Raw genomic sequence first — 26,001 nt, 5'->3', positions numbered from 1 at the left:
GGCGGGGCATTTGTTCCCGAGGCGGAGCTTGGGCAGGGTGGGATGGGGCAGGCGGGCGTAACACTCACAGTACAGCGCGGGCAGAGCCATTCACCATTTGGGATCTCTGGCAGGGGCGGGTTGAGGCAGTGCAGGTGGTAGGAGGAGGGGCAGGCGTCGCAGCAGAGCAGCTCGCCGCCATCCTTGCAGACACGGCAGAACTCCATGTGGTCATCTTCCTCCTCCTCACAGCCTCCCTCCTCCTCTTCATCGTCTTCATCCTTTGGCTCCCACTGGATCCCCTCCTTCTCCTGCAATGGGACGTCAGGATGGAGGCATCAAGGAGGAGTCCCCTCCCACTTCCCAGGGCGCCTGCCTCCAGGTGAAGAAGCACCGCCCAGCCCAGGGGTTCCACACGACACTCACACAGTGAGGGCAGCTCCACTTGCCCTCTGGAGCCTTCTCCAGCTCGGGATCAAGGCAGACCAGGTGGTAGGCCCTGGGGCAGGTGTCACACAGAATGATCTCCCCTCCCTGCTGGCACACCTCACAGTAGTCCTGGTGATCTGTCTCGTAGCCATCACCATCGTCAACTGCGGTCAGGAGACAGGCGCTGATGGGAGGCACCCTCCCCCCCCAGCCACACACACACCCCATCCCACCCCAAACAATGCACAGACATCACCTTCTGAAGCCAGATAGGCAAATGGTAGGTACGTGGATGAATGGATGGATGGATGGATGGAATGGGTGGGTGAGGAAGAGATGACTGGGTAGTGAGTAGGTAGGTTGATGAGGAGATGGATGGATGGATGAGTTGATGGATGGATAAATAAGATGGATGGATGAGTGAATGGGTAGGTGGATGGATGGATGGATGGATGGATGGATGGGTGAAATAGTAGATGGATGGATGGATGGATGGATGGATGGATGAGTTGGTAGATTAATGGGTAGAGGGATTAACAGATATATAGGTTAGTGGATGAAGTGCTAAATTAGTGGGTAGATTGATGGGTAAATGAATGGATAAGTGTGTTAATGGTTGAGGGATGGATGGATGGATGGATGGGTAGTTGATGGGTAGTGGGTGAGTGGGTGGACCAATATGTTGAACAAATAGCTAGTCCATTCAGAATGAGGATAGAGGGCATATAAAAGGAATGGAAGGAGGGAAAGGTGAGAGTGGATAAACAGATGGAGAGACAGAATAGGAAAAAATGATGGATAGGAAAGAAAAGGAAGGAAAGCAGAAGAAGAGAAGAGAATTGGGCGTGGTGACTCAGCGGGTGGCTGGATGGTGGATGAGCTTATGAAAGTGCTTTTTTCCCTAATGCCCACTTTGCTAATGCCCTGAATTCCTAATTCTCACCCCTGGAGCAGGACATCCCCCTGCTCCTGACAGAGATGAAGGCATGGGACAACTGCCTGGCCAAGGCTAGAAGAGGCTGAGGCTGGAAGATATCCTTCCTCTGCTTCCCCAGGGAGGGCCTCTGTGCCCCACCCCCAGCAAAGGCCCCAAGACCCTCCGTCCAACAGGAAGCCCTACTTCTCTTCTTCTTGCGCCTCCTCTTGCTCTTCTTGCCCAGGGCTGCAGAGCACTCAGAGCGCACCGACGAGCTGTGGATGCTGGCACTGTCCAAATCAGACTCGTCCCGCTCGTCCTCCTCACTCTGCAGGGAAGGGAGGCCCGTGTGAGTGAGGGTGTGCTTTGGGTAGTACAGCCTCTAGAGTACAGCACGGGGTCTGGTGGGTGGGCCCTGGAGACTGTATTTATATTGTATCATCTCCCACCCTGATCCAGCCACAGCCAGTGCAGTGTCCCTCCACCCTCTAAGCCTGGTTCTCCAGCCCTCAGACTCTCCCACACTTTCACTCCAACATGCTCCCAGGCTCTGCCTCCACTCTGCCTAACTCCTACACCTGCCCTAAGGAGCCTCTACCAGGGAGTCTTCCCAGATGGCTCTGAATGGCCCATGACACAGTGCAGCTCCAGGTCTGGCCTGTCCCATCTGCCTGGCTCACTGTTGCCTCTCTCCCAGGGGAATGTGCCTGCCAGCCTGACTCCACCTTAAGAACAGCGGGCCATGGCCAAGCACAAGAGTTGCCCAGTAGGAGCTAAACAGATATCTTTCTCAGGTGAGTGGGACTGCCAGATCTGAGTTGGCCATCCCTTCTGCTCCATCCTCTGCTCCGCAGCAGCCGGCCTTGAGACCTGGCACCTGCCTCTGGGAGGACAGAGAAACGGCTTCCAAGACTGAGGATGTAACTCAGGCTTCCAGCTAGCTTTCTTCACTGATCCACCTCAGGGATCGGGGAAGGAAAGGGCTTCCCATGGGGGTGCAGCAGGAGCCTCTGGGAGGACCCAGAGGCTGAGACATGGGCCCAGGCTTTGAGCTGGGACTATGGAGTAAGGGAGAGCAGTCAGAGCTCCAGTCAGCCTGGCCCTGCCCCCTCCCCTGCATCACCCTCCCAGCCAGGCCTCCCAGCTGATCGTGCCGCCTGCTCCCCGGAGGGAACCACTGTGGACAACAGAAACCAGGACTGAGCTGGGTAAGTCTGCCCATCCATGCTAACGAAGTCCCTAAAAGCAGCCCGTCCCTGCCCTCTCCAGACAGAAGGACAAAGTGGGGCCTACAGGGAGCCTGGAGAGCGGCTTCCGTCGGTTTTGGAGAATGAACCAAGGGCCCACTCCCCATGATTATCCCACCCCGACACATGTGCACACATGCAGACACGCACACGCACACACATGCACGCACACGCCCTCACCGAGGAGCCTTTCTTCCTCTTGTTGCTGATCCCTCCAAAGCGGAACTTGAGCCCAGCCACTTTTTTCCCCTTCCCCTTCTTCTTCCCATCTTTGGAGCCTTTGATCTTCTTCCTTACTCCAGGGCCTGGACATTGTGACAAGGGCTTCGATGACCAACACTGCCACCCGCTGCCCACTTCCCACAGCCTGCATAAGGAGACAGCGCCTTGCTGTCCTGGGGGCCTCAGGAGGTGGTCCCGAGTAAGGAACGTGTACGTTCCACCAGAACCCCTTTACAGATGAGACCAAGGGAGGAGAGATACAGCCTTACTTAGGCTACACAGCGGCAGAAGGAAAGCCAGAGGCCAACCTGACCCACACACGTTTACTCCAGCCACTAAAATCACACTGACGTGGACCACAGAGCAATGCCAGTATGTCCAGTCATACTGGAATTAGCTCTCATGCCCTCAGCACATCCCCATAGGAGCCCCCAACCTCCACACCAGCAGGGCCATAATCCACGCCTAGACTCCCACAGGGTCGCCCCTGGGAACCCCATCCCTGGCTGCCAGCCTCACAGGACCAAGGAGTATAAGCATCACAGCAACCACTTCACTCTGCCGGTCACCCAGGAGAGGCCAGCAGGTTTCAGGCTGTGTATATGCAGCTGGCCACAGCACAATTAGCCACCTGGGGAGTACTGGCCCCCTCAAGCAGCCTGGCCCACTGCCAGGCTGAGGAGGTGGAGTCATGTTGTACTGATGTCGTCTCTACCAGGCCTTCCCCTGGCCAAAGCACACATAGGATCATGGATCTGGGGTTCCAGCTTCACCCTGGGGCAGCACCACAGAAAACCCATTGCCATTTTCAGCTTTGGAAATCAATAGCTCAGCAGCTGAAGTCCAGGAAATTAAGTGAGGGTCCTGAGCAGGTGGGAAACAAGCCAAGGCCTCCCCAGAACTCTGGGTGACCAAGACGTGGTACGACAGGGTATAGACACACAACACAGGCCCACCACGCACCTGTGGAGACCTGGCACAGAGGCACAAGGTACAGCATCCCAGCTTTGTCTCAGAAACCAAAGCTCCTTGGGGTTGAAATACAGGGTTCTCCAGCCCAGATCAAAACCCAACTCAAGGGCCAGGAGCATGGCCTAGAGGTAGAGTGCTTGCCTAGCATACATGAAGACCTGGGTTCAATTCCTCGGTACCACATATATAGAAAAGGCTGGAAGTGGAGCTATGGCTCAAGTGGTAGAGCCTTAAAAATGCCAAAGGGCAGTGCTCAGGCCTTGAGTGCAAGCCCAGGACTGGAAGAAAAAAAAAAAACTCAAGAGGTAGAAGCAAGAGGATCACCAAGTTCAAAGCCAGCTGGAAAAAAGCCACACCCTACATCAAAAATTAAAAGTGGGGCCGGGAGTTTGGCCTAGTGGTAGAGTGCTTGCCTAGCATGCACGAAGACCCAGGTTCGATTCCTCAGTACCACATACGTAGCAAAAAGCCAGAAGTGGTGCTGTGGCTCAAGAGGTAGAGCTCTAGCCTTGAGAAAATCTAGGGACAGTGCTCAGGCCCTGAGCCCAAGCCCAGGACTGGCAAAAAAAAAAAATTAAAAGTGAAGGGCTGGAGTATTGGCTTAAATGGTAGAGCACTTGGGCATGGGAGTTTGGCCTAGTGGTAGAGTGCTTGCCTAGCATGCTCGCCAAGACCCAGGTTCAATTCCTCAGTACCACATACAAAGAAAAAAGCTGGGAGTGGTGCTGAGGCTCAAGTGGTAGAGCTCTGGTCTTGAGAAAGTCCAAGGACTTTCAAAGCCCAGGACTGGCAAAAAAAATGGTAGAGCACTTATCTAGCCAGAGTAAAGCCCTGGGTTCAATCCCCAGTAATACTAAGTAAATAGAGGTCACACAGGAAGACTAAGCAGCTGGTAGCCCCACCAGGCACAGCTCTGGAGGGACCAATACCATTCACATCCCAGAAACCAGAACTTCTGCCCATGTGGCCCCATGTCTAGGCCCTTCAAGCAACATTGCTCCTGCCCTCTTCTCTCCATCCACCTGCCCTATCACTGAGCCACACTGGATCTGGACCTCCTTCCTGACCCTCTACTTCCTGCTCCAAATGTGCATTCTGCAGCTGGAGGAGGCAGGGACTATTGATGCTCAGCACCACCCTGTCCACCTGACAAGGACCCTCCCTGCACGAAGGGAACAAGAGGAGCCAGTGGACTGATTGCAGGCTGCCCCACACTTTGAGCCCAGCTGGAGGCCCAGTGCTGAAGCAGCTCTGTACTGTGGTCTCCCTCCTCCTCCTCCTCCTCCTCCTCCATTCCTGCCCCTCTGTGCAAAGTTATAGAACAAGTAAAGGCAAAGCCACATGGCCCAGAAGATAGACAGGCCAGAAGCTATGATGCCTAGCTACTGCTAAGGAAAGCTAAGTCAACCCGAGGTGACACAAAGCCCTGGATTCTCCATCAACACTCTGGGTATCCCTGGCCAGCCAGGTCTGTTCATGGCTGCCCAGTGGCCTCTATCAGGCCTCTGTCCTCAGTGCCTGCCCACCAGCAGCCTTACCCTTGCCCTCTTTGGTCTTGGCCTTGCGGATGGGCATAGGCGGGGGCACCTGCTGGGGGCTGACAGCCAGTGGAGGAGCAATGGTGACTGTCTCCACAGCTGCAGCCACCGCCGCCGCAGCCGCCGCCGCAGAACTACCCTTAAAAGGGTTGTTGGCACTGAATTCCCGCCATTTGGCACCCAGGACAGTCATCATTTTGGACATAGGGATCTTTGGGTTCTTCTTGGCTATGAGCGGCCTGTAAAGGAAGAGAGGAGAGGATGATGGGAGGATGATGGAAGCATGAGGGAAGACTGAAAAGGGCGAAGGACAGGGCCCACCCCTTCTCACACCTGCTTGTGGCACTAGCCCCGCATTCTTCATTAGAAACTAAGTAGAGGGCTGGGAGCATGGCCTAGTGGTAGTGTGCTGGCCTAGCATGCACCAAGTCCCTATTCGATTCCCCAGTACCACATACACAGACAAAGCCAGAAGTGGTGCTCTGGCTCAAGTGGCAGAATGCTAGCTTTGAGCAAAAAATGTCCAAGGACAATGCCTAGGCCCTGAGTTTAAGCCCCAGGACTGGTAAAATATAAATAAATAAATAAATAAATAAATACCTAGGCCTAGTGGTGGAGTGCTTGCCTAGCATGTACAAAGACTCAGTTTCAATTCCTTGGTACCACATACATAGAAAAAGCAAGAAGTGGTGCTTTGGCTCAAATGGCAGAGTGCTAGCTTTGAGGAAAAAGCCCAAGGACAGTGCTAAGGCTCTGAGTTCAAGCCCCAGGACTGGCATAAAAAATAAATAAATAATAACATAAAATAAAAAATAAAAACCTAGGTAGAAAAAGGAGCTGACAAAGGACAAAGCTGAGACAAGAATGTACCCCCAAATATATCCCATTCCCTCTTCACAATGGGTACTTTTATGATAGTTTGTGGGCCAGAGACCTGCAACCAGCCTTCTCATCAAAAAAAAGACACAAGAAGCCAAGCTCTGGTGGCTCATGCCTCTAATCCTAGCTACCCAGATGTCTGAGATCTGAGGATTGTCAGTCCAGGCAGGAAAGTCCGTGAGACTCCTCTTTCCAATTAACCATCCAAAAAGACCCAGAAGTAGAGGTGTGGCTCAAGTGGTAGAGAGCCAGACTTGAGAAAAAAAAATTAAGGGACAGCACCCAGGCCCTGAGTTCAGATTCCAGTTCCAGCACAAAAGAGAAGGGAAATAGGGAGAAAAAAAAGGAAAAGAAAAAGACCCTAAGAACCCAGGGTGGGCCCAGCTAGGGAAAGCTCAACCACCTGTCCAAATGAAAAGACTGCCCTACCCATTCTCCCACTGAGAGGAGAGGTGAGTGGTCCGCCTATCAGCCCTCGCTCACCCCAGGGGGCCAGGCTCTGTCTCTGCCCCTCCCCTAGGGCTTGGTGTCTCCCCGGGAAACGCCATCCCCACAGATGCCCAGACATAGCAGGCTGTCCCCCACCCACCGGAGAAACTGGCTAAAGGCCTTGTAGTTGGTCAGCGTGTGGTAGTCCTCCTCCGAGAACAGGTAGTCTACGTTGTCCAGGCCCCACTCCGCCATGAGCTGCCCTGAGGACTTGGGTTCCTATGGAGAGATGGGAGCAGAGGGGCAATCAGAAGTGGGGACCCTTCCTGTCTGGACCCCTTCCCTAGGACCCCTGCCCCAAAGACTCAGAATGGAGGCCTTGTCAAGTCTGCCACTTGAACCATTTTCACCTATCCCTGGGTGAAAACATGCTATTCCATGAACCCCGATCAGGTTATAGCTCAGAAGCTGGCTCACTGGGGGCAGGGCCAAATGTTCAATGTCAAGACTTGGGCAAAGACTTGCTCCAGAAAATGAAAGAAAGAAGTCAGCTGCTAGAGTTGAGCTAGAGCTGGGCCTAGACCCTTCTAGTAAGATGGCTTCCGAATGGCCTCCAGACCCAGGACAGCGTAACAGACTCAGCACAGTGGCCAGAGCACGGCTGTGGGAGGGAAGGCGTTCCTGGGAGGAAACTGGGCTGAGGGGTTGCACACAGGGTGTTGGTGAGAAAGGACAACCACTTGCCAGGTTCTACAGCCAGGACCCTGGGAGGGGCGGAGCTAGGAGGGCCCCTCAGCCACTGCTTCACTTTCCAGGTGGAACCCGGGAAGAGTGTGATGTCCTCAGAGCCCTCAGAAGAGCTAAGCCCAAGGTCAGATGACCAGATGGATGCAGAGCCCCACACTGGGGCTGGTGCCTACCACCAGTCTAGGCAGTTCTAACCCTGGCTCTGCCACAGAGTGACTGTGAGAGGTGCAGAAGTCACTTTACCTCTGTGCCTCAGTGTGCCCATCTGTGAAATGAGAAAAATATCAGCACCTACCTAGCAGATGGGGGGCCTGGAATGGGAACAGGTCAGAATGTGCCAGCACCCAACCCAGCTGCCTTTCTCCTCTCCTCCAGGTAGTCCCAAGTGGCCCCAACAGGGAAATCAGTACACACACCCCTTCAAGCCAGAGTTCCTGGTCAGGTGGTCACATGACATAGGGAACACTGGATATGGGATGCTTGTTCTCTGTCTTACTAGATAAAGGTGCCCTGCCTGAACCCAGAGGGGAACAAAGTAGATGACACCACTGGACCCCACAAGGCACTAGGCACAGGTGATATTCATAATAGTCTCCCTGGACCCTAAGGGTCCCCCGGCCTAAATCAGGCCTGCCTGGTGAAGGAGGCTCTGTGACAGGTCAGACATGCTCCTGTGTGGCCTGTCCTCCCATGGCTGGCTTGTCCCCACAGTCATACCCAGCCATTCCTGAGGGCAAGCCAGCCGTGGGAGGGCAGCCCACAGGGAGTTAGGTCTTGCACAGCAGCAAGTGACTGATGGTGTCCCACAGAACTGAACCAGTCTCTAAAGCTAATCTCTCAGAACTATCAGCCCCTCAGCTATTACCAGTCCCAGGCGACTCACAATACACCCACCAACTAATGTGATCCCTCGGGGTGTCAGGGCACCCAGACTAAGTTCTGGCAGCACTGGGACTTGAGTCATTCATGCTCAGAGTGCTGCCTCTCCTGCCAGCACCTCTGCTAATATTTATGGAGCGGTTTATCTTTCCAGCCCCGGTGCTAAGGCAGCAAAGGGCATCTGATAATGTCAGGGCCACGAAAGCCTTGGCTCACTTCGCTCTGTTTCCAGTGTTTGTGGGCTCCAGGACACAGCGAAGCTCATCTCCACAGCTGCTCTGCTCTGAGTTTAGTGGGCATGTCCACTGGGCAGCACAGAATGTGTGCTGAGAATCTCTGCCACCATAAGCAGAGCTATCGAGCTGCTGACGCGTGTGGCAAAGCCTTTGTTTGTTGTTTTATTTTCCCGTATAACTCCAAGTGAGAGGTCCCTGACATCAAACCTGAGCTTAAACTGTCACTTTCTCCAGAAACAGCAAGCAGCATGCTACAGTGTTCAAGCTATTGCCAAGAGCAGCCAATGCATCAGCAAATCACACAAACTCCTAAGTTTCAGCCATCATTATTTCAAAAATGGCTCCCAGACTTGTGGCTACAATATAAACAGTGTTTACCACCCCCAGGCACACATGTACACGTACATGCTTCGGACCTTATGTGCCCCTCTGTGTGAAAAGAACCATGGATTTGAGATCAGAGAACTGGAGTGTGGCTGGTAGAAGCTGGGCCCCACCGCCACCCGAGCCTGGCCCTGGCAGTTACCTTTAAGCACCCATCATCATTGTCATCCTCCTCTTCATCTTTCTTCTTGCGTTTGGCTTTTTTCTCCTTCTTCTCCTTCAGTTTCTTCTTCCTCTTCTTGTTCGGGGAGTAGTCACTGCCTTCACTCTCCGACTTCTCTTCTAGATCCTCCTCATTTTCTGATAGCTCATCATTGCTCCCCTGAAAAAGAAAATGGGGACAGTGAGGGACCCATGTGCTCCAGCAGAACCCAGGGCCAGGCTGCAATACAGCCAAGCACAGTCTGGGCAGGTGGGTGAGCCCACACCTGAGGCCAGTAAGCATCCTTCACCAACATCCACTGCCCACAGCTTGCCCCAAGGCCCAGCAAGAAGGACCCTGCCTGCCTGAGCCAGCACCAGTCAGACATCTAGTCCTCTGAGAGCAAATGTAGGTGAGGTGACCATCCTGTAGAAACACACACACACACACACACACACACACACACACACACACACACACACCCAAGACAAGCATCCTGCTTCGACCTCCCTTAGGATAAGCTCAGCTTCCCTAGTGGTCAAATGCTTGGGACTGTTCCATAATGACCCTGGGACCCAGGTACTCACAGAAGATGACGTGATGGCCCGTGTCAAAGCAGTTGCAGCCAGGCCAGGAGTTTGGCCTAGTGGTAGAGTGCTTGTCTAGCATGCACAAAGTCCCGGGGTTCAATTCCTCAGTACCACAAACATAGAAAAAGCTGGAAGTGGTGCTGTGGCTCAAGTGCTAGAGCTCTAGCCTTGAGAAAGCCCAGGGACAGTGCTCAGGCCCTGAGTTCAAGGCCAGAACTGGTTAAAAAAAAAAAAAAAGCAGTTGCAGCTGAGTGCCCATGGCTCACGCCTGGAGTCTTAGCTACTCAAACTGAAATCCAAAGCCAACCCAGGCAGGAAAATCTGTGAGACTCTTATCACCAATTAACCGCCAGAAAACCACAAGTGGTGCTGGGACTTTAGTGGTAAAGCACTAGCATTGAGCTGAAGAGCTCAGGGACAGTGCCCAAGCCCAGAGTTCAAGTCCCACGACTGACAAAAAAAAAAAAAAGGTCTGTGAGACTCTTATCTCCAATAAGCAAAAGGAAAAAGCTGGAAATGGCACTGTAGCTCAAGTGGTAGAGCCCTAACCTTGAGAAAAAAGGAGCTCAGGAACAATGCCCTGAGTTCAAGCCCCACAATTGGCGCAAACACACACACACACACACACACACACACACACACACACACACACACACACGTGCGGGTGTGGCTCAGTTGGTAGAGAGCCAGCCTTGAGCACAAAAAGCTAAAGAAGAGTACCCAGGCTCTCCTGAGTTCGACTCCCCATACTGGTATACATCAAAAAATAAGTGTACAAGGAAAGCCCCAGGCAGGAATTGATCCTCCACCTGGCACCCCAGCCGCCAGCTGGAAGCCCTCTGCATGGCCCTCGTGGGGCTGGGCACCCAAATGGAACCTGTAATTAATGCAGAGCGCACACACCACTTTTACCTGAGGGCCAAGTTGGAGGCTGCCACCTTCCAAGCCGGCCGGTTACCCACCAGCCCCAGGAGACAAGGTAATTTAGGCGGCTCTTAAGCCTGGCTTCCTTGATTTAGTCTCCTGTCTGTACAAGCAGAAAATGGCCCATTTATATGGAGATAAGGGTGTCTTCCGCCTAAGCAGCCCCACCCGAAAGATATTGCCCTACGGAGGCATGCAGAGCCTCTCAGTCAGCTTCAGCCTGGTCTGCGGAGAGGGTCTGGCACTGTTGCCACAGTTACCAAGGCTTGTCACCCTCCTGATTGCAATGAAAGGTTTTCAAGGTGAGCAGAGAGGCATAGGAAGAGATGGAGAGAAGTGGAGATGACAAATGAGCTCAGGAACCAGCAATGGGAGAGGGGGAAACAGGGGGGGATGGAGACAGGAGGAGAAGGAGGAAGAGGAAGAGGAGGAGGAGGAGGAGGCGATGACTGAAGCTTTCCCTGAGATCCAGGTGCTCCCTGCCCAGTGCTCACTCTCCTGCATGCCCTGCTTGCTCTTGCCGACCAGGCTTCCTGCCCTGAAGCCTCTCCATCCATTAACCAGCACATCGGTGGCACCAGGACTGGCAGAAGCAGGACCTCCTAGCTTTTCTAGATCTTACGTAGTTCCTGAAACACTGACTTATCCAGGAGCAGCTGCTAGACCTGGTTTCTACCTGAGTCAGAACAGGGGAAAGATCTCACTCCAGGGCAGTTGACAGTATGGGTCCTAAGGCCACAACGTCCAGATTTAGCCAAAGTCATTGGGGGAGTGGGAGTAAGATGGGGAAATGTGCTCCCACCCAGTGTGTCTGAGTTCAGCTCAGCTCAGGTTCTCAAGAGAAGAGCAGGCTTCATCCCAGGCCTGGCCCAGCAGGGGTAAAATGGGAAGAGAGGGCGCTGTGGACTTCAGCACCACGGACAGCAGCCATGGGCCTGCCCTAGGGACTCACTCTGCCCTGCCCAGACAGGGAGGTGGTCAGAGGGCCCAGGGCTGACATCTGCTTGGCCTGTTGGCCTTAAAGCTCCCTGGGAGGTTTTGCTCCTTGCCAGCCTAGGACTTGGGCAAGACATGTGGCAACACAGACCTGGCCTTCCTGTCCTCGTTAAGAAGAGAACTGGAACATTTCTGACATGGAGGACAGCCAAGAGAGAAGCTCTGCTCTGTGTTCAACAGGAAAAGCCAGGTCTCTAGAGCCCCATCATGGGCCTGGACAGGGAGCCCAGCCGGGCCAGAGCAGTATGTGTTCAGAACTGTACCAGCCATTTGCTCCAGGCACCACCGATCACTCCCTGGCACAGAGGCACTTCCTCCCTTGGCAATGCTCCAAGATGCCCCACCCATGACAGCCCCAGCTCCAAGGACACAGCCAGGATGACAAACCAGACTCATTTCCCTCACTTGTGTCCAACAGGGCTGGGCTACAGCCATCTGCACAGGGTGTTGGGAGCCAGGGGACAAGATCAGGATGGATGGACAACATGATTCTGTGGAGTCTCGAGAGAGCAGATGCTGCCACATCCCCCAGTGTAGGAGAGGCCAGGAGTCACAAGAAGGCATAGCCTACAACACAGGGCCCAGGGGGAGCCAGGGGGGGAGCAAGAGGGCGGAGAGAAGGCGAGAAGGCGCCTCCAGCAGATCGTGCTGTCTGCTGCAGGAACAGCAGTATGGGCAGATTGGGGGAATGGGACTGGAGTGGGGAAAAGGTGGGCACTAACAGAACAGCTCACTCAGCATCCACTTCATAGCAGAATAAGAGAGGAGGAGAGTGGCAGAATGACTAGAATCCCAGGAAGGCCGGTCTTCAAAACATCAGTGGTTCCTTGTTTCGGCCGCCTGCCAAGGCTCAGGCAACATATTAACCTCTCATTCCATGGGGTGGGGTGGGGGGAAGAACCCAAGAGAAGAGAAGGCTCTGACTGCCAGCTCCCTGCCCCAGCCCACCTCCCTTTTCCTGAATCTCCACCAAATGGAGATTACACCGGCTGAACGAGCCTGAGCCTTGACCACCACCACCCACCCCTGCACACACTTCCATGGTACAGGACAGAACTCATACCAGGATGTTTCCACACCCCTCCAAAAAGTAAAAAATCAATGAAGGAGACAAAGACGACAACAAATGGTTCTCAACAGCTCACAGAGGAGTGGCTCACCAACAGGATAAAGGGGGGGTGACTTGTGTCTATAATCCTAGCTACTCAGGAGGCTGAGATCTGAGGCTTGGGGTTGTGATTTGAAGCCAGCCAGGACAGAAAAGTCTCTTAGACTCTTGTCTCCAGTGAACCACAAAAAAACAGAAATGGAGCTGTGGTTCAGGTGGCAAATCACTAGCGACCATAAAAAGACGAAGAGCCAGAGGGAGAGTAACCATCCATGATCTCACAACTCGGAAGGCATATTGTAGGCATATTCCATTCAGAGAGAGAGACTCAGGCACAGACTGATGAATAAAGCTCAGGAGCCAACCTTAGCCCTGAGGTCTAAGAGATGAAATCAACACGATGCACTGTGAAAATTAGGATGACAGTTGAGCCTCTGACCTTGACACTGCCCTTCACTGTAACAGCCCTGGATGTGACTGGAGGGGAAGCTCCAGTGGCTGAGAAAAGAAGTGGAGTAGAGTCAATCCACAAAGCTCCTTCCACACTGTGCCTGAGCTGGGGGACAGTGCTCACTCAGGGCCCCGTTCTGCTAAGGGCACAGCATGACAGCCACAGTTTTGTTTTTGTTTTTGTTTTTGTTTTAATACAAACTCAGGGCCTGAGCACTGTTCTTGGGCTTTCCTCAAGGTTAGCACTCTACCATTTGAGCCATAGCACCACTTCTGGCTTTTTCTGTGTATATGGTACCAAGGAATCGAACCTGGGCCTTTGTGCATGCTAGGCAAGCACTCTACCACTAGGCCAAACTCCCAACCTCAGCCACAGTTCTTGAGACCCCACTTGGGCCGTCTCTCCTACATCCTTCCTCCTTCCTGGATCCAGAGACATTTCTGGTTCGAGGCCTCTTTTCTGCTTCTCCCTTCCCTCTGTAGCTCACACACATTCTATATTCCCTACCCCACCCACTCCACCACCCCCCGCCAAAAAAAAAAGAAGTATTTAAACTCAAAGGAAAGATCTGGAGACTTGGTCATTCTCCATTTGGGGTCCTTCAAGACTGAGAGGGAAAAAGAAAGAATGAAATATGAGCCTTCCCATTCACGAGTGTTATAAACAGTTATAATTTAGCACTGAATAATTGGTTGCCATGGCAACCGCTGCAGTACAGGTTGAAATCATTTCTCCCTCCTGCGCTCTGGTCTGACAAGGAGCTTCATCTACATATGCTCAGGTTCCTGCTGCAGCCCAGCTATTTCATGTAAATCAGAATCCACGACCTTGCTGCCTACCACCCCCCCCAAAAAAAACAATGCAGCTTAGGGCCCCTAAACTTCACCTTGCATCACCTGGCGGGAGGTGGGGAAGGAAAAGGGACAAAAGTATTTGGATCTGCCCTGCAGGTAGGCAGCTGGGATCCCTGGGCTCCAGACCCCCTAGGACCCAGCAGCTGGTCAGAGCCAGGCTCTCAGGGGTGTGGGGTAGGGGCAGGCCTCATCAATGGGGGGCTCCTATCCACCATAACATGAACCCCTGTGAGGAACCGCAAGGCAGCTCCTTGGGAGGAACAGGGGTTGAGAGAATGGAAGCCAGGGTGGGGGAGGGAAATGAGGTAGTGAAGATGAGAATGAGGAAGCAATGTGAGCGGTGAATAAGGCAGAGAAGCCAAATGCAGGCCACAAGGAGAGACAAAGCATGAGGTTCAGAGAGAGCCGGAGACTGGCAGTACCCAGGGAAACACACACACACACATACACACCAGAGAAAGAAAGACTAAAGAAGGCTCAGACCAGCTGGACAAAGGAAACAACCTATAGCTATAGCTGTGGTCCAAACAGGCACAGACAGGTCCTGGCGGGCAGCTGAACCCCAGCTCCCACCTGTCTCCTCCAGCCTTCTTCCTGGCTAGGGCCTTGGTTGAACCCTCCCTCCCCAGTAGGGAGGGAGACAAAGCTGGCCCTACTTGGAGTAGGGTGCCCACATTTGATTGTGGCAGCCCTGCCAGGCCCACATCTGAAAAATGGGTAGATGCAGCCCAAAAGCTAAGACCTGAGACACAAGGTAGAGGGAAGCCCTGCCTCAGCCAGCAACAAGGCCCGAGACTGAGGTCTGCAGAGCCTGACTACAGGAAGAAGGAAATGGTCATTCCAGGAGACTTCACGGCCTCAGCCAGGAAACATGGACTCCTGCCTCACACAGGCCTGCCCTCTAGAACTGCCTTCCTGCCCAGGGACCCACAGGGCCAAGGGAAGGAATGGGGGGGGGGGCTGTGGCCCCTAGGGACCTGGGGAGCCAAGTCTCCTCCCCTCTATTCCTCCCTGTTATCCTTTTTCATGGCGCATGGAGCCTCAGAGCACAGGCATGAGACCCAGACCCTTCAACCATCTGTCAAAGGTCCAGCACCTGCACCCACAGACAGCCTCCAGGCTGAGAGGGGTATGGGAACAGGCAGGGTGTCCTGGGAGAGGCCAGACATGCACCAATCCTGACCAGAGCCCAAAACGAGCATGGAGCTGAAGGAGATACAGCATCAAGGTTCAGGCAGGAAGCCCAGGCAGTGCCACTCACCTGCCCATCATCACCACCTCTCTCTCCTCCAAGGTCTCCTCACTTCTTCCCTTGCCCTGCAGCCTCCAGAGGACCATCCAGAGCTCGTCTTTTTATGTCCCCCTCTGCCCACTGCCTTCCAGAAACCCCATCTCCTTCAGGGGCCAGGGAGAAGCCTGTAGTGGACCCTCGGCTACTACTGCCTTCCGCACCCTCCAAGTACCCTCCTCCACTCCCGCATGTGAGTGAGGTCATACCCCACCCGCCCCAAGGGCCGCCTGGAGGATTGGGGGTGACTCTCTGAAGGCCTCAGCTCAACAGAGGCACAGTGGGGTCGGGGTCATATCCCAAGTGACAAGGACGTGAGCCGTCTTCCATTTCCCCATCGGCTTCCCCATCTCACAAGTTTCCAAGGCGGGATCCTGAGTGTGCACAGTCAGCATGATGCCTGCGGGGTCACTGCCCACTCCTCACCAACCCTGAGCACCCAGAACCGGGAACAAAGTGACATCTGTGCCGAGGCCACCCAGTACAGGGCACCCACAGTGGCCACCCCCTTACCAATGCCTCCTAAGCTTCTCCAACTTGCCTTACTTAACTTCAATAGGTTTTCCATGTAAGGACAGAGAGATCTAAGACAAGCAGACAGTGATAGGATAGGGACAAGGGCCAGGCAGCAACTGCACAGTGCAAGCAGTGAGGGGACAGTAACTGCTGCTATCAGAGTGTCCTTACCCAGGACAGCCAGGAAGGGACAATGCAAAATGACCTTCTAATGTGTTTAAGGGACAGGATGTAGTCAAGTATAATGGCACACTTCTATAATATAAGCTACTCAGGTGGGGAAGGCAGGAGGGCCTCAAGTTCAAAGCTAGTCTAGGCAAAGTTAGAGTCTATTTCAAAAAAAAAAAAAACCTATAACTGGACACCAACAGCTTATGCCCACAATCCTAGTGACTGAGGAGGCTGAGACTTGAGGGGCCAAGAGACTCCATCTGTAAAAACAACCAGCAAAGCCAGGCACTGGTGGCTCACACCTGTAATCCTAGCAATTCAGAAGGCTGAGATCTGAGGATTGCAGTTCAAAGCCAGCCTGGACACAAAAGTCTTTGAGAATCTTATCTCCAATTAACTGCCAGAAAACCAGAAGTGCCACTGTGGCTCAAGTGGCCTTGAGATAAAGAGTTTAGGGACAGCACCAGGCCCAGAGTTCAAGCCCCACAACCATCAAGACAAAACAAAAAAAAGAAAAAACAGAAAAAGCTAGGCTAGAAGTGTAAGTCAAGTGGTAGAGCACCAGACAAGCAAGCAAATCAAGCAAGCATGAAGTCCTGATTTCAAAACCTAGTACTGGCAAAAAGGAAAAAAAAGAAGAAGGCAGGCCTGGTGGTTCATACCTGTGGCTGAGATCTGAGGATTGTGGTTCAAAAAGCCAGACCCACTAAAGACCGTGAGACTCTTATCTCCAATTAATAAGTAGAAAATGCGAAGTGGGGCTGTGGCTCAAGGGGTAGGGTGGAAGCCTTGAGCTGAAGAGATCAGGGACAGCGCCCAGGCCCAGAGTTCAAGCCCCATGACCCACAAAAAAAAAGGAAAGAAAGAAAGAGAAAAAAGAGGGTGGGGAGTGCTAGGGGTGTAAGTCAAGTGGTAGTGAGCTTCCCTGGCGAGTCAGGTGGTTCTGGCCCAGTGATCCAGGACCAGCCTTCTCCGCCCCTCACCGCCTGCCACGGCTCACCTCTTTCTTCTTTCGCTTCCCCTTGGACTTGCTCTCCTTGAGCTTCCTGGGCTTCTTCTTCTTGGGAAGGCTCACAGGCTCCATGGGGAAGAAATCCTCAAAGGCGTCAAGGCCGCCATCCTCTTCTTCTAGAAGTGCAGGAGAGAGGAGGGTTAGCCTCTGTTCCCCTCAGCCCCAGCCCAGGGGCGGAGCTGGAGATGCCCACGGTTGCCACCCCACCCCCCTCAACCCCAGTGAGGACAGGAATGCCCACTGGGCATGGCATCCAGTCACTTCACCCTGCAACCTTTCACTCCCTCATGCCCCTGTAGAGTAACCACCACCCAGAGCAGATAAGACCGGTGACAGGAAAGGGAACCCCAATGTGGATGAGGCTGTCTGGGCAGGAGGTAGCCCCAAGGGGGCTCTAGCTACCCAGCAAGAGGCCCCCAGAGAGGCGGAGGTGAGAGAGGTCCATCTCTGAACACCTCCCAGGCCCACACTGTGGCTACAAAGTGGCTGCTGAAGTCAGGACGATAAATGCTGCCAGGCCCCGTCACTCAAAGGTCACATGGAGTGAGCATGAGTGCCTGGATGTAGGACACACCACACGCTCGATAGGACCCCTCAAACAGAAGTGCAAGCCTGCAACCCTATGCCTGCACACACACACACATGCGCGTGCATACACACAGGTACACAGAGCAGTACAGGATGCCAACCACATTCTAGCTGGTTGTCCAGAAAGATGAGAAATTCCAGAAAGTGGCGCCACATCCACCACACATGGTTTTTCCAAAAGCTGTCCACAGAGCCTGAACTCCCTCGCTAGCCCTGAGACTTGGGGGCCAGAGTGTGCCAGGGTGCTGGGCTATCTTGGATAAGCTGTGAGTTCTATGCCACCCACCTAGGGGAGAGGGACTTACATTACACTGGGTTGTGGTATGGAACCCCTGCCCAGGGCCACGGCTGGCTGGAGCCCGACTTGAGGGGGACCGGAGGTGAACCAGGGGTCCCAGACCTCAAGATAGGGCCCTGCGAGCTGAGAGGAAAGAGGTTCTGGGAGAGAGAGAAACAGTAAAAACAAACCACCCTGAGTAGATATGTCCATCTTCTAGAAGCAAAGGAAACTTCCAGAAGGAAGAAGCCGTAAGGGGCTCACCAGAAAGCCAGGCCCCCACCGGCCAGAGGGAGGCCTGAGGGCTTGGGTGCAGTGCAGTGGGGGGAGCAATGAGCAGGGGAGAGGCGTGCCCACATCTTCCTAGACAACTGGACAGACAGCTGGGCTGCCTCACAGGACCCCTCCTGGTTCCTGAGGGCACAAGGTCCAGATCATCCACCACGGAGAGCCTGGAAGTGCCTGCTGCTCCTGCCAGAGTTCAACTCTTGGCCACTGGTGTCACACAGCCAACACAACCATCCAGACACACACACACACACACCAAAACAAACCCACCTTTCCACTCTCCAGCCTGGGACCTATGCGTCCCACAGTCCCTAGGGAGGAGGGGAGGCCCCACCTGGTCCCTGTGGCTCTCCATGCCTGAGCCACCCTCACCTCAGAGGGTGCCAGTGGCTCAGAGGGTGCCAGTGGCCCACCACTGCACCCCACATGCCATATCCCCCCCTATAGGGGCAAGGTGGGGCTGCAACCCCACAACCCTGCTCCAAGAAGAGAGTGCTGCCAGCCAGCACAGCATAGCCACACACTGGGCAGGGCATGTCTGAGTCCCGGCTCGGGAAGAGCCAGGCTCCAGGCAAGACTGAAAGCTGCCCGGGGAGGTGGCCGTACAGCAGTCTCGGTGCATGCCGCCCACCCACCCGGGGGAGACCAGCCAGGTGTGTCCTGGCTCTGTGGAGGCCGGGCCCAATAGATGGAGGGCTTGGGGAGTGGGCAGCTAGGGCCACTCTGACGTCTGGCTTCTGTGAGCCAGACCCAGTCACAGCCAGGCTGAAGCCGGGTGGCAGAGCTGGCCCCATCCTCTCCTTCAAAACTGGGTGGTGACAGGGCTAGGATTTTCAAAGCAGCTGAAAATGTATGTGGAGACCCAAGAGTCAATGCAAAGGGAGACATCTGAGCAGCAGGGCCGGCGCAGGCAGGGAGCCAGGCTAGGGTACCCCCCCCCCCACCCCGAGGTAGCCGGCCTCACCTCCCAGGCAGGCATGGTCTCAGGCTGGGTAGAGCCCCCTCCTCCTCCTCCCCCCTCCCCCCAGCAGTCTCAGACACTGGTTATGTAATGGGATCCAGGCTGATGCAATCCTGAAGGGGCCACTCCCTCCTGCCTCCTCTGGGGCACATCCTGGTCTCCTCCCAGAGGGCAGCCCCCAGACATAGGAAGGCAAAGCCCAGCAGGTGGTCCCTGAATGACCAGGAGACACAGTAGCTTGGGAGGCTCTGGAAAGAAGCCTGTCAACTGCGTGTGGGTGGGAAGACAAGGAGAGGAAGACCTGGGGAAGACCCTCACCAGGCCCCCCGATGAGTGATGAGCCTCGGAGGACATGGCCCAGCCTCTGTGTCCTTGGCCAGAGGACAGCCGAGCCCAGGACGTCTCCCCAAGGGAGGTTCCAGGACAGGCACATGGGAAAGGGACTCCAGCCTTGTCCACACCCATCTTTGATAGGCTCTTCTGTCCACACATGGTTTATGATGACCCTCTGTGACACTATCCCCACTACCCCACTGTGCCAACTCCTCTTTGGACTTCTCTCTCCCTCTTGTGCAACAGGCAGCCCTGAGCAGCCTAAAACTTGGCTAGGTGTCACCATCAGCCACTTCCATGTTCACCCATGGGTCCACTGACCCCCAGCCCCTCCACCTGCAGCCCCACTGGCAGAGAGAATAGAGGCACCAGAAGATTCTGAGACAGAGGCATGTGGCCAGGGAACGGGTAGGACCTCCTCATAGGGCGCGGGGGGGGGGGGGCTTCCAGGACTGTTTGTCCTGCTAGCTCCTGGCCCCTTGGGGCTGTCCCACTGTGCTTCTGAGCCTGCCTGGCTGTGTTCACCACATCAGCCTTGCCCCTCCAGGGCCCAAGACTTCATTGATCCAAGCCAGCTATAATTATGAGCATTAGCCTGGTTAGCTCTCACCTCCTGAGCTGCCCGGTCAGAGCAGGCCTGGGGAGGGGCCTGGCAAGCTGCACCGGAAGAGAGGATGGGTTGGTATAGGGTGGGTATAGACTCTGGCAGAGCAGGCACAGGGACTTCCTCAGCTCTCCCCAGTCCCTCTCTAGCTTCACACACACTCACCCAGCACAGAGCCCACAGGGCCCAGCTGCAGCCCTGTGGTGAGGTGGCTGGCCCTACCCAGTGTCCTGCACCACTGTCAAGGAGCCAGCAATGATGACTGTATCCATTTACAGGCATCATACAACAAATCCTGGGAGATAAGAACTAGCCCCACTGCAGATGAAGAAACTGAGGCTCACAGGACCTTACAATTCAATCCCACAGCTGACAGATGGCAGAGCCTTGTTGAGACCCAGGCATGACTGGAAGCTGCCCATTGGTGTTTCTGACCTGTCCTTCCAGGCCTTGGTTCCACCCAAAGTTCAACATGTCAACAGTAAGTCAGGGGTGTACTCTGGGGACACAGAGTGAGAAAGGTGACAGAGGCAGGGTCTGGGAGGTCACAACACCCCTCAGGGAGTCAGAACAGGCCCACAGGTCAGCATTCTGATTGAACCCCAAGCCAGGCTGCAGGCCCCGCCCGCCAGAGGCCACCAGGGAGCTCTGCAAACCCGGCTGAGGAAGGTAAAGAAAAGCCAGTGACAGGAGGAGAAAGTGGGACCAGGGAGGGTCAGATTAAGAGCAGGGCTGAGCCAAGAGATGGGACGATCGCCAGAATTAGGGACTGCACAATGACGCCATAAGGTAACCTTCGCTACTCAGGAGGCTGAGATCTGTGGATCAAGGTTCAAAGTCTGGCTGCCAGCACAGGAATCAAGTCTAATCCCTGGACAAGACGGCAGTGTGAAGGCTTCAAACCACCACCTCTTCCTGAGGGCTCTGATGCTGTTACCTTTTCTCCCAGGAATGGAATCCGAACTACGATTGAAAAGTGTCACTCGGTGACCAGTGACACCAGAGCCCATGAAGGGGTGACATGGTGGGACCAGGAGTTCGTTCGGACCGTTCTTAGACCTCCCTCATGTCACAGCCCCTGTGAGGTGGCGCGGGGGAGGGGCGGGTAAGCCCAAGCAGCAATTAATAATTTACTTATGACATTTAACAAAACCCAGACATCACCTCATTGGCGTCTCATCAAAGGAAAGCGTTACTCCTGAGAAGGAGAGGAGTGAGGCTTTTACACTAAGTGACAGGGCTTGGCAGAGGGAGGAGAGGTCAGGGTATATATTTGGGTGGAAAAAAAGCAAGGAGGGGGGCCGAGAGTTTGGCCTAGTGGTTGAAGTGCTTGCCTAGCATGCATGAAGACCCGGGTTCGATTCCTCGGCACCATATACATAGAAAAAAGCCGGAAGTGGTGCTGAGGCTCAAGTGGTAGAGCTCTAGCCTTGAGAAAGTCCAAGGACAGTGCTCAGGCCCTGAGCTCAAGCCCAGGACTGGCAAAAAAAAAAAAAAAAAAAAAGCAAGGAGGGGAAGGCATGGAGAGACCCCCTGAAGGCAAAGGAGAGACAAAGCAAAAGGAGACAAGGGTGCCTGGTGTCGAAAGAAAAGAAGGAAGGCTGACCAGTGTAGGACAGGCAGAGGGAAACAGGTCAAACTGCCTAACCAAGGGAGAGTCTCCCCAGCTAGCTGGGTCAGCCAAGCAGTAAACTCCTCAGCCCAGCAGAGGTGTCCAGGGACTGAGAGCCACATTGCTGGAGGAGAGACTGACGGGGCTGGGCCCACTCCTACTCCTCAACCTCACCTAAGGTTCCCCCTCCCAGCCCCGCGCCCGTGCCCCCTTCCTGTTACTCCGACTTACTGAGTGAGAATGCAAGTCTTGGAAACATGTCCTTAGGGTGGCAGGCCAGCTGCCCCCTTACATGGTGCCAGGTCTACTGAGCACCTCCATGCACTGGGCACTATGACCTAAATGTTCCACAGTACCAAGCCTTCACAATAGCCCTCTATGAGGTAGATAGTGCCGTGCCCCATTCTACTTGCGGGGACACTGAGGCAGAGCACTGGGGAGCTTGCTAAAGACCATTCAGCCAGCAGGAACCGGATTCACACCCAACACCTCCTCCATCTCACGAGTTTTGGTAGTACGAGGGTTTTGAACTCAGGACTTTGCATTTGCTAGGCAAGCCCTTTAGTACTTGAACCACGCCCCCAGCCATCCAATTCTTAGGCCCTCATTCTGGCCAGCCCTCCCATCTCCCCAGAGAATTTGGCAAGGACCGGTCCCCAAGCTGGATGAGGTGGAGACCCACTGCATCTTCCTCCCTAGAACAAGATTGCCCACCTGCCACAAAGCCACAGAGCTAGTGGCAAACATACCCACCCACCCCCCAAAACAGGAAATGAGAATACTGCTGAGTGAGCAAAAGCCACTCTGAGGAGGAGGTGGGAGATAGCACAGCCCAAAGAAAAACAGATTCCCCAAGGAACAAGTCCAACAACTGTGGGTTTAAAAGCTAGTGTGCTCATTCCCAAAATTCGGGCTCTCCAGCCACCACTGTCTTGTCTCAGAGCCAGCTGGCTCCAGTCCCCTGGGGGTCATTGTCATGGACCTGGACTCCAGGCTACAGAGTCCATGACATAGGCCAGCACAAGCCAGGAAGTGGCTTGCACTGTCATCACCTCAGAGCTGAAAACAGCCTCGCCCCCCACCTCAGACACTGAGACCACAAGCATCTCTTGGGCAGGGCACTCAGAGCCGGGTACCAGACACGGCAGGCGGTCCAGGAAACTGTGCCAGAGGCAGAGGCCCCTGACACAGCAGTAGACTGGCAGTATTCCAGCTTACAGGAGTGCTCCCAAGAAAACAAGCCGTTCAGACGGACCTGAGAGTAAACCTAACAAGGTCACATCGGAGCCAGAGGATCGAGGAGCATCTTTCCCAGTTCACTAGATCCAGGACCTACCTACATGGCCAGGAGAGACCTGTGGGTGGAAGACAGGGAGAGAGTCCCAGTCAGACCCACGGGCAGGATAGAGCCTGCAAGATTCCAGAGGCAAGGAGCCCACCAATGAGGCTGTTGTATATGAACAAGGGGTTCCAGGAAAAATAAAGACAGGGAGTCTGGGCTCCGATTTGCATTTCAGAGGCCTTGGCTCGCTAAGTGGGAAGTGGCCAGTGAAGACCAGGACCGACTGTGAGGCTCAACCAGGGAACAGAAGAGGAGTCGGCTCCTGGGAAGGGCCTGGTGGTGGAGCATCTGGGCTGGTTGATGGATGGTACCAAATCCCCTGGCCAGAGGGTCCAGAGCAGAGTGTCCTCTCTGTGAGATTTTGGGAGTACTCCTGGAGGCTCTGGGAACAGGTAGACTTTGAACAAGGTCCAGTTGGGCCCTCCAGCATCAACCTCAAGTCAGACACCTGTTAGCCTGGGGACCCCTCTGTCCCCCTGCCCTCCTCAAGGTCTGCACCCCAACACAAGGAGAGCCCAGGGAAAGGGCCCACCAGGGGCCTAAAGTCCCAGAAAGGAACTGGTTCCTGCCAGTGCCACAAAGGCCACACCCCAAACACCACCAGGGCCTCATGGAGGAAATCATCAAACAAGGCTTGCTGTGAATCCTGGTTCCCAGGTAGAAAACAGCCCTAAGTTGAGTGCCACTGGGTGCCAGTGGCTCATGCCCGTAATCTGAGCTCCTCAAGAGGCTGAGATACGTGGTAGGGCACCAATCTTGACCAAGGGTGGGGGTGGAGGAAGAGAGAGAGAGAGAGAGGAGGAGAGAAAGACCTGGTCTTTAGTTCAAGCCCCAGTATCAACATAAAAAATAAATGAAAATAAAAACCCAGCATCTGGAGAGGCAACTGTCAACCATTGTCCAGGCAACCCCACCGGAACAGGGGCATCCCTTCACCCCACAGCAGGCTCCTGGACAATGCAGCTTTCCTGGGGGGTGGGGAGGGCCAGGGCCCCTCTGGGTGCCCCGAGCAGGGGGCGGCCGGGGCGAGGGGTGTGGTCCCGGGTGGAAAGCTCTCCGGGAAGATCCTGCTGGGCTGGGCTCCGCCGAGTCAGGAGGGGGGGGAGAGGGGCGGATCCGGGGCCAGTGTGGGAAGTCATCGCTGGGGACCACGGACTTGGTGCCAGGCCGCGGCGCGGTCCCAGTCTGCGGAGGGAGGGAGGGAAGAGGGAGGCGGGCGGGCGCGGGGAAGGCCCGGCCCGGGGCGCTGGCCGGGGGATCCCGGCACCCCAGGCACAAGCCCCGCTCCTGCTGAAGTCTGAGGCTCGGCCAGGGCCGGGGCGGTGGCCCGGGGGCCCCAGGCCGGCAGCCGACGCAGGAGGGCGCGCGGGCCACGCCACGGCCCCCGGCGGAGGACCCCGGCCACCCCAGCCGGGCGCTCCGAGCCGCGACCTCGACCCCCGCGGCGGGAGCCCGCGCCCCGCGAAGCCCTCGCGGCGCCCCCCGGACCCGAGCGCTCGGGCCGTCCGCGCCCGCTGCGGCCCCACCCAGGGCGCCCAGAGGCGGACCCGGGCCCGAGGCTCGCGAGCGCCCGTGCGCCGCCCGCGCCGGCCGCGAGCGCGACGCCCGCCCCCTTCAAGGGCACGCGGCCTGACCCCGGCCGCGCCCGCCCCGCGCAGCCCCGCCGCCCCCCGGGGCGCCCCCCACCTGACATCTCGTCCTCGTTCTCCATCTCCTCGGCAAACAGCCGCGGCAGCTCCTCCTCGGTGCCCAGCGGGCCCCGCATGCCCGGCGCGGGGGGGAGGGGAGGTGGGCGCCCCCCCTCCCGCCGGGCGCGGTGCCAGCCTTAACCCGTGCGCTGCCGGACGGGCGCGCGCGGCGGGCGAGAAGATGGCGGCCGCCGGCCCCCCCGCCCCCCCCCGCCTCCACCGCCCCGTCTCGACTCTCTTCGTCCCGGCCCCTCAGCCCGCACCCGCGCAGCCCGAGTCGCGTCGCCGGCCCAGGGTGGCGGCCGCGGCGGCGGCGGCGCGGGCGGCCCGGCGGGGGGCGGGGGGCGGCACACATGCCCGGATTGTGACGTCCAGTCTGGTTGCTGTGGCAACCCCATCCCATCGCTCCGGCAGCGCGACTAGTTAACCGCGGAGACCAAGTTGGGGGACTAGTCCTGAGCCGCGGGCTGGGCGCGCGGACGCACGCGGGGAGCCGTCGAGGGGCCGGCGGGGCCCCGGCGGGCGGGCGCGGGACGAGGCCGGGTCGGCGGGGCTCCTACCCGCCCGGCTCCCCGCCGTGCCCTTAACCCCTCTCCAGAGAAGAACCGTGGGACGCTCCGGAGACTGAGTGCGGGTCTAATCCCTCCGCCCGCTCCTCCTCCTCCTCCTCCGCTCGCGGCACCCCGGGCCCCGGCCACGCGGGCCCCAAACTCCCACCGGAGGGAGGGAGGGCGGGAGTGCCGGCCCGGGGCTGCTAGGGGAGAAGGCAGAGCCGGAGGCCACAGCCCGGCCCGGCCCGCGAGCCGGCTCTTAAATGCGCACTTTATCCATCCATCTGCCTTGTGCACAAGTACTTCTAAGAAAGAAGTTTCAGAGGCAGCCAAGCTCAAGGCCGCGGTCCCTCCAGGGGGAGGCCTGGCCACACTGCCACCACACAACCCAGGATCCGCCTGATCGGAGGAGCTGGAAGCCAGGACGGACTGCCTAGCACAAACCCCAGGCCTTGGCCAAGCACCGACAGGTGCACGGGGCCCTCCCAGAGGGAGTCTCCCTCCCTGTATGCATGAGGATCCTGTCCACTTGGCACAAGACCTCTTGGAGAGCCACAACCCACCCTGTGGCCAGCAGTGGATGGGTGGCCCCGGGAGAACTGGAAAGCTCTACAGCAAAACGCTCTCCTCGTGCCATCCAAATTAATCGCCAACAAGCCCGAAACAAAAGCTGGTCTTCATTCATTCCTAAGCAAGGAAGGATCCTGTCAAGCCTTCCAGAATCCAAGTGCGGGGTGCTGGGAAGCCCTCCCTCTCCCAGACCACTTGAAGATCTCCTTGGAGACAGAGATGTTGGAGCAGCACAGTGCAGGCCCCATGCAGGAGAAAAGGGACCCGCAGCCAACAGG

The 26,001-nt window shown here is 56.0% G+C and overlaps 1 protein-coding gene across 1 annotated transcript in view; it reads right to left on the bottom strand.

Moving 5' to 3' along the window:
- Chd5 (chromodomain helicase DNA binding protein 5) overlaps positions 1-24,851 on the bottom strand; it is a 52,695-nt gene extending 27,844 nt beyond the window's left edge. The window contains exons 1-9 of the mRNA XM_090335964.1: positions 24,601-24,851; positions 16,898-17,025; positions 9,000-9,179; positions 6,772-6,890; positions 5,304-5,542; positions 2,752-2,876; positions 1,529-1,652; positions 406-572; positions 69-290 (exon numbers count right to left, since the gene is read on the bottom strand). Coding sequence (XP_090192090.1) covers positions 69-290; positions 406-572; positions 1,529-1,652; positions 2,752-2,876; positions 5,304-5,542; positions 6,772-6,890; positions 9,000-9,179; positions 16,898-17,025; positions 24,601-24,679 — 1,383 coding nt within the window. The 5' untranslated portion in view covers positions 24,680-24,851. The remainder of the gene's footprint in view (positions 1-68; positions 291-405; positions 573-1,528; positions 1,653-2,751; positions 2,877-5,303; positions 5,543-6,771; positions 6,891-8,999; positions 9,180-16,897; positions 17,026-24,600) is intronic.
- Positions 24,852-26,001: the final 1,150 nt, after the last annotated feature.

This window comes from Megascapheus bottae, chromosome 6 (genome assembly GCF_031878675.1).
Source record: "Megascapheus bottae isolate mThoBot1 chromosome 6, mThoBot2.hap1, whole genome shotgun sequence".
NCBI lineage: Eukaryota > Metazoa > Chordata > Mammalia > Rodentia > Geomyidae > Megascapheus > Megascapheus bottae.
The sequence above is the reverse complement of the archived record's forward strand: the minus strand, read 5'-3'. Positions and strand labels throughout refer to the sequence as shown.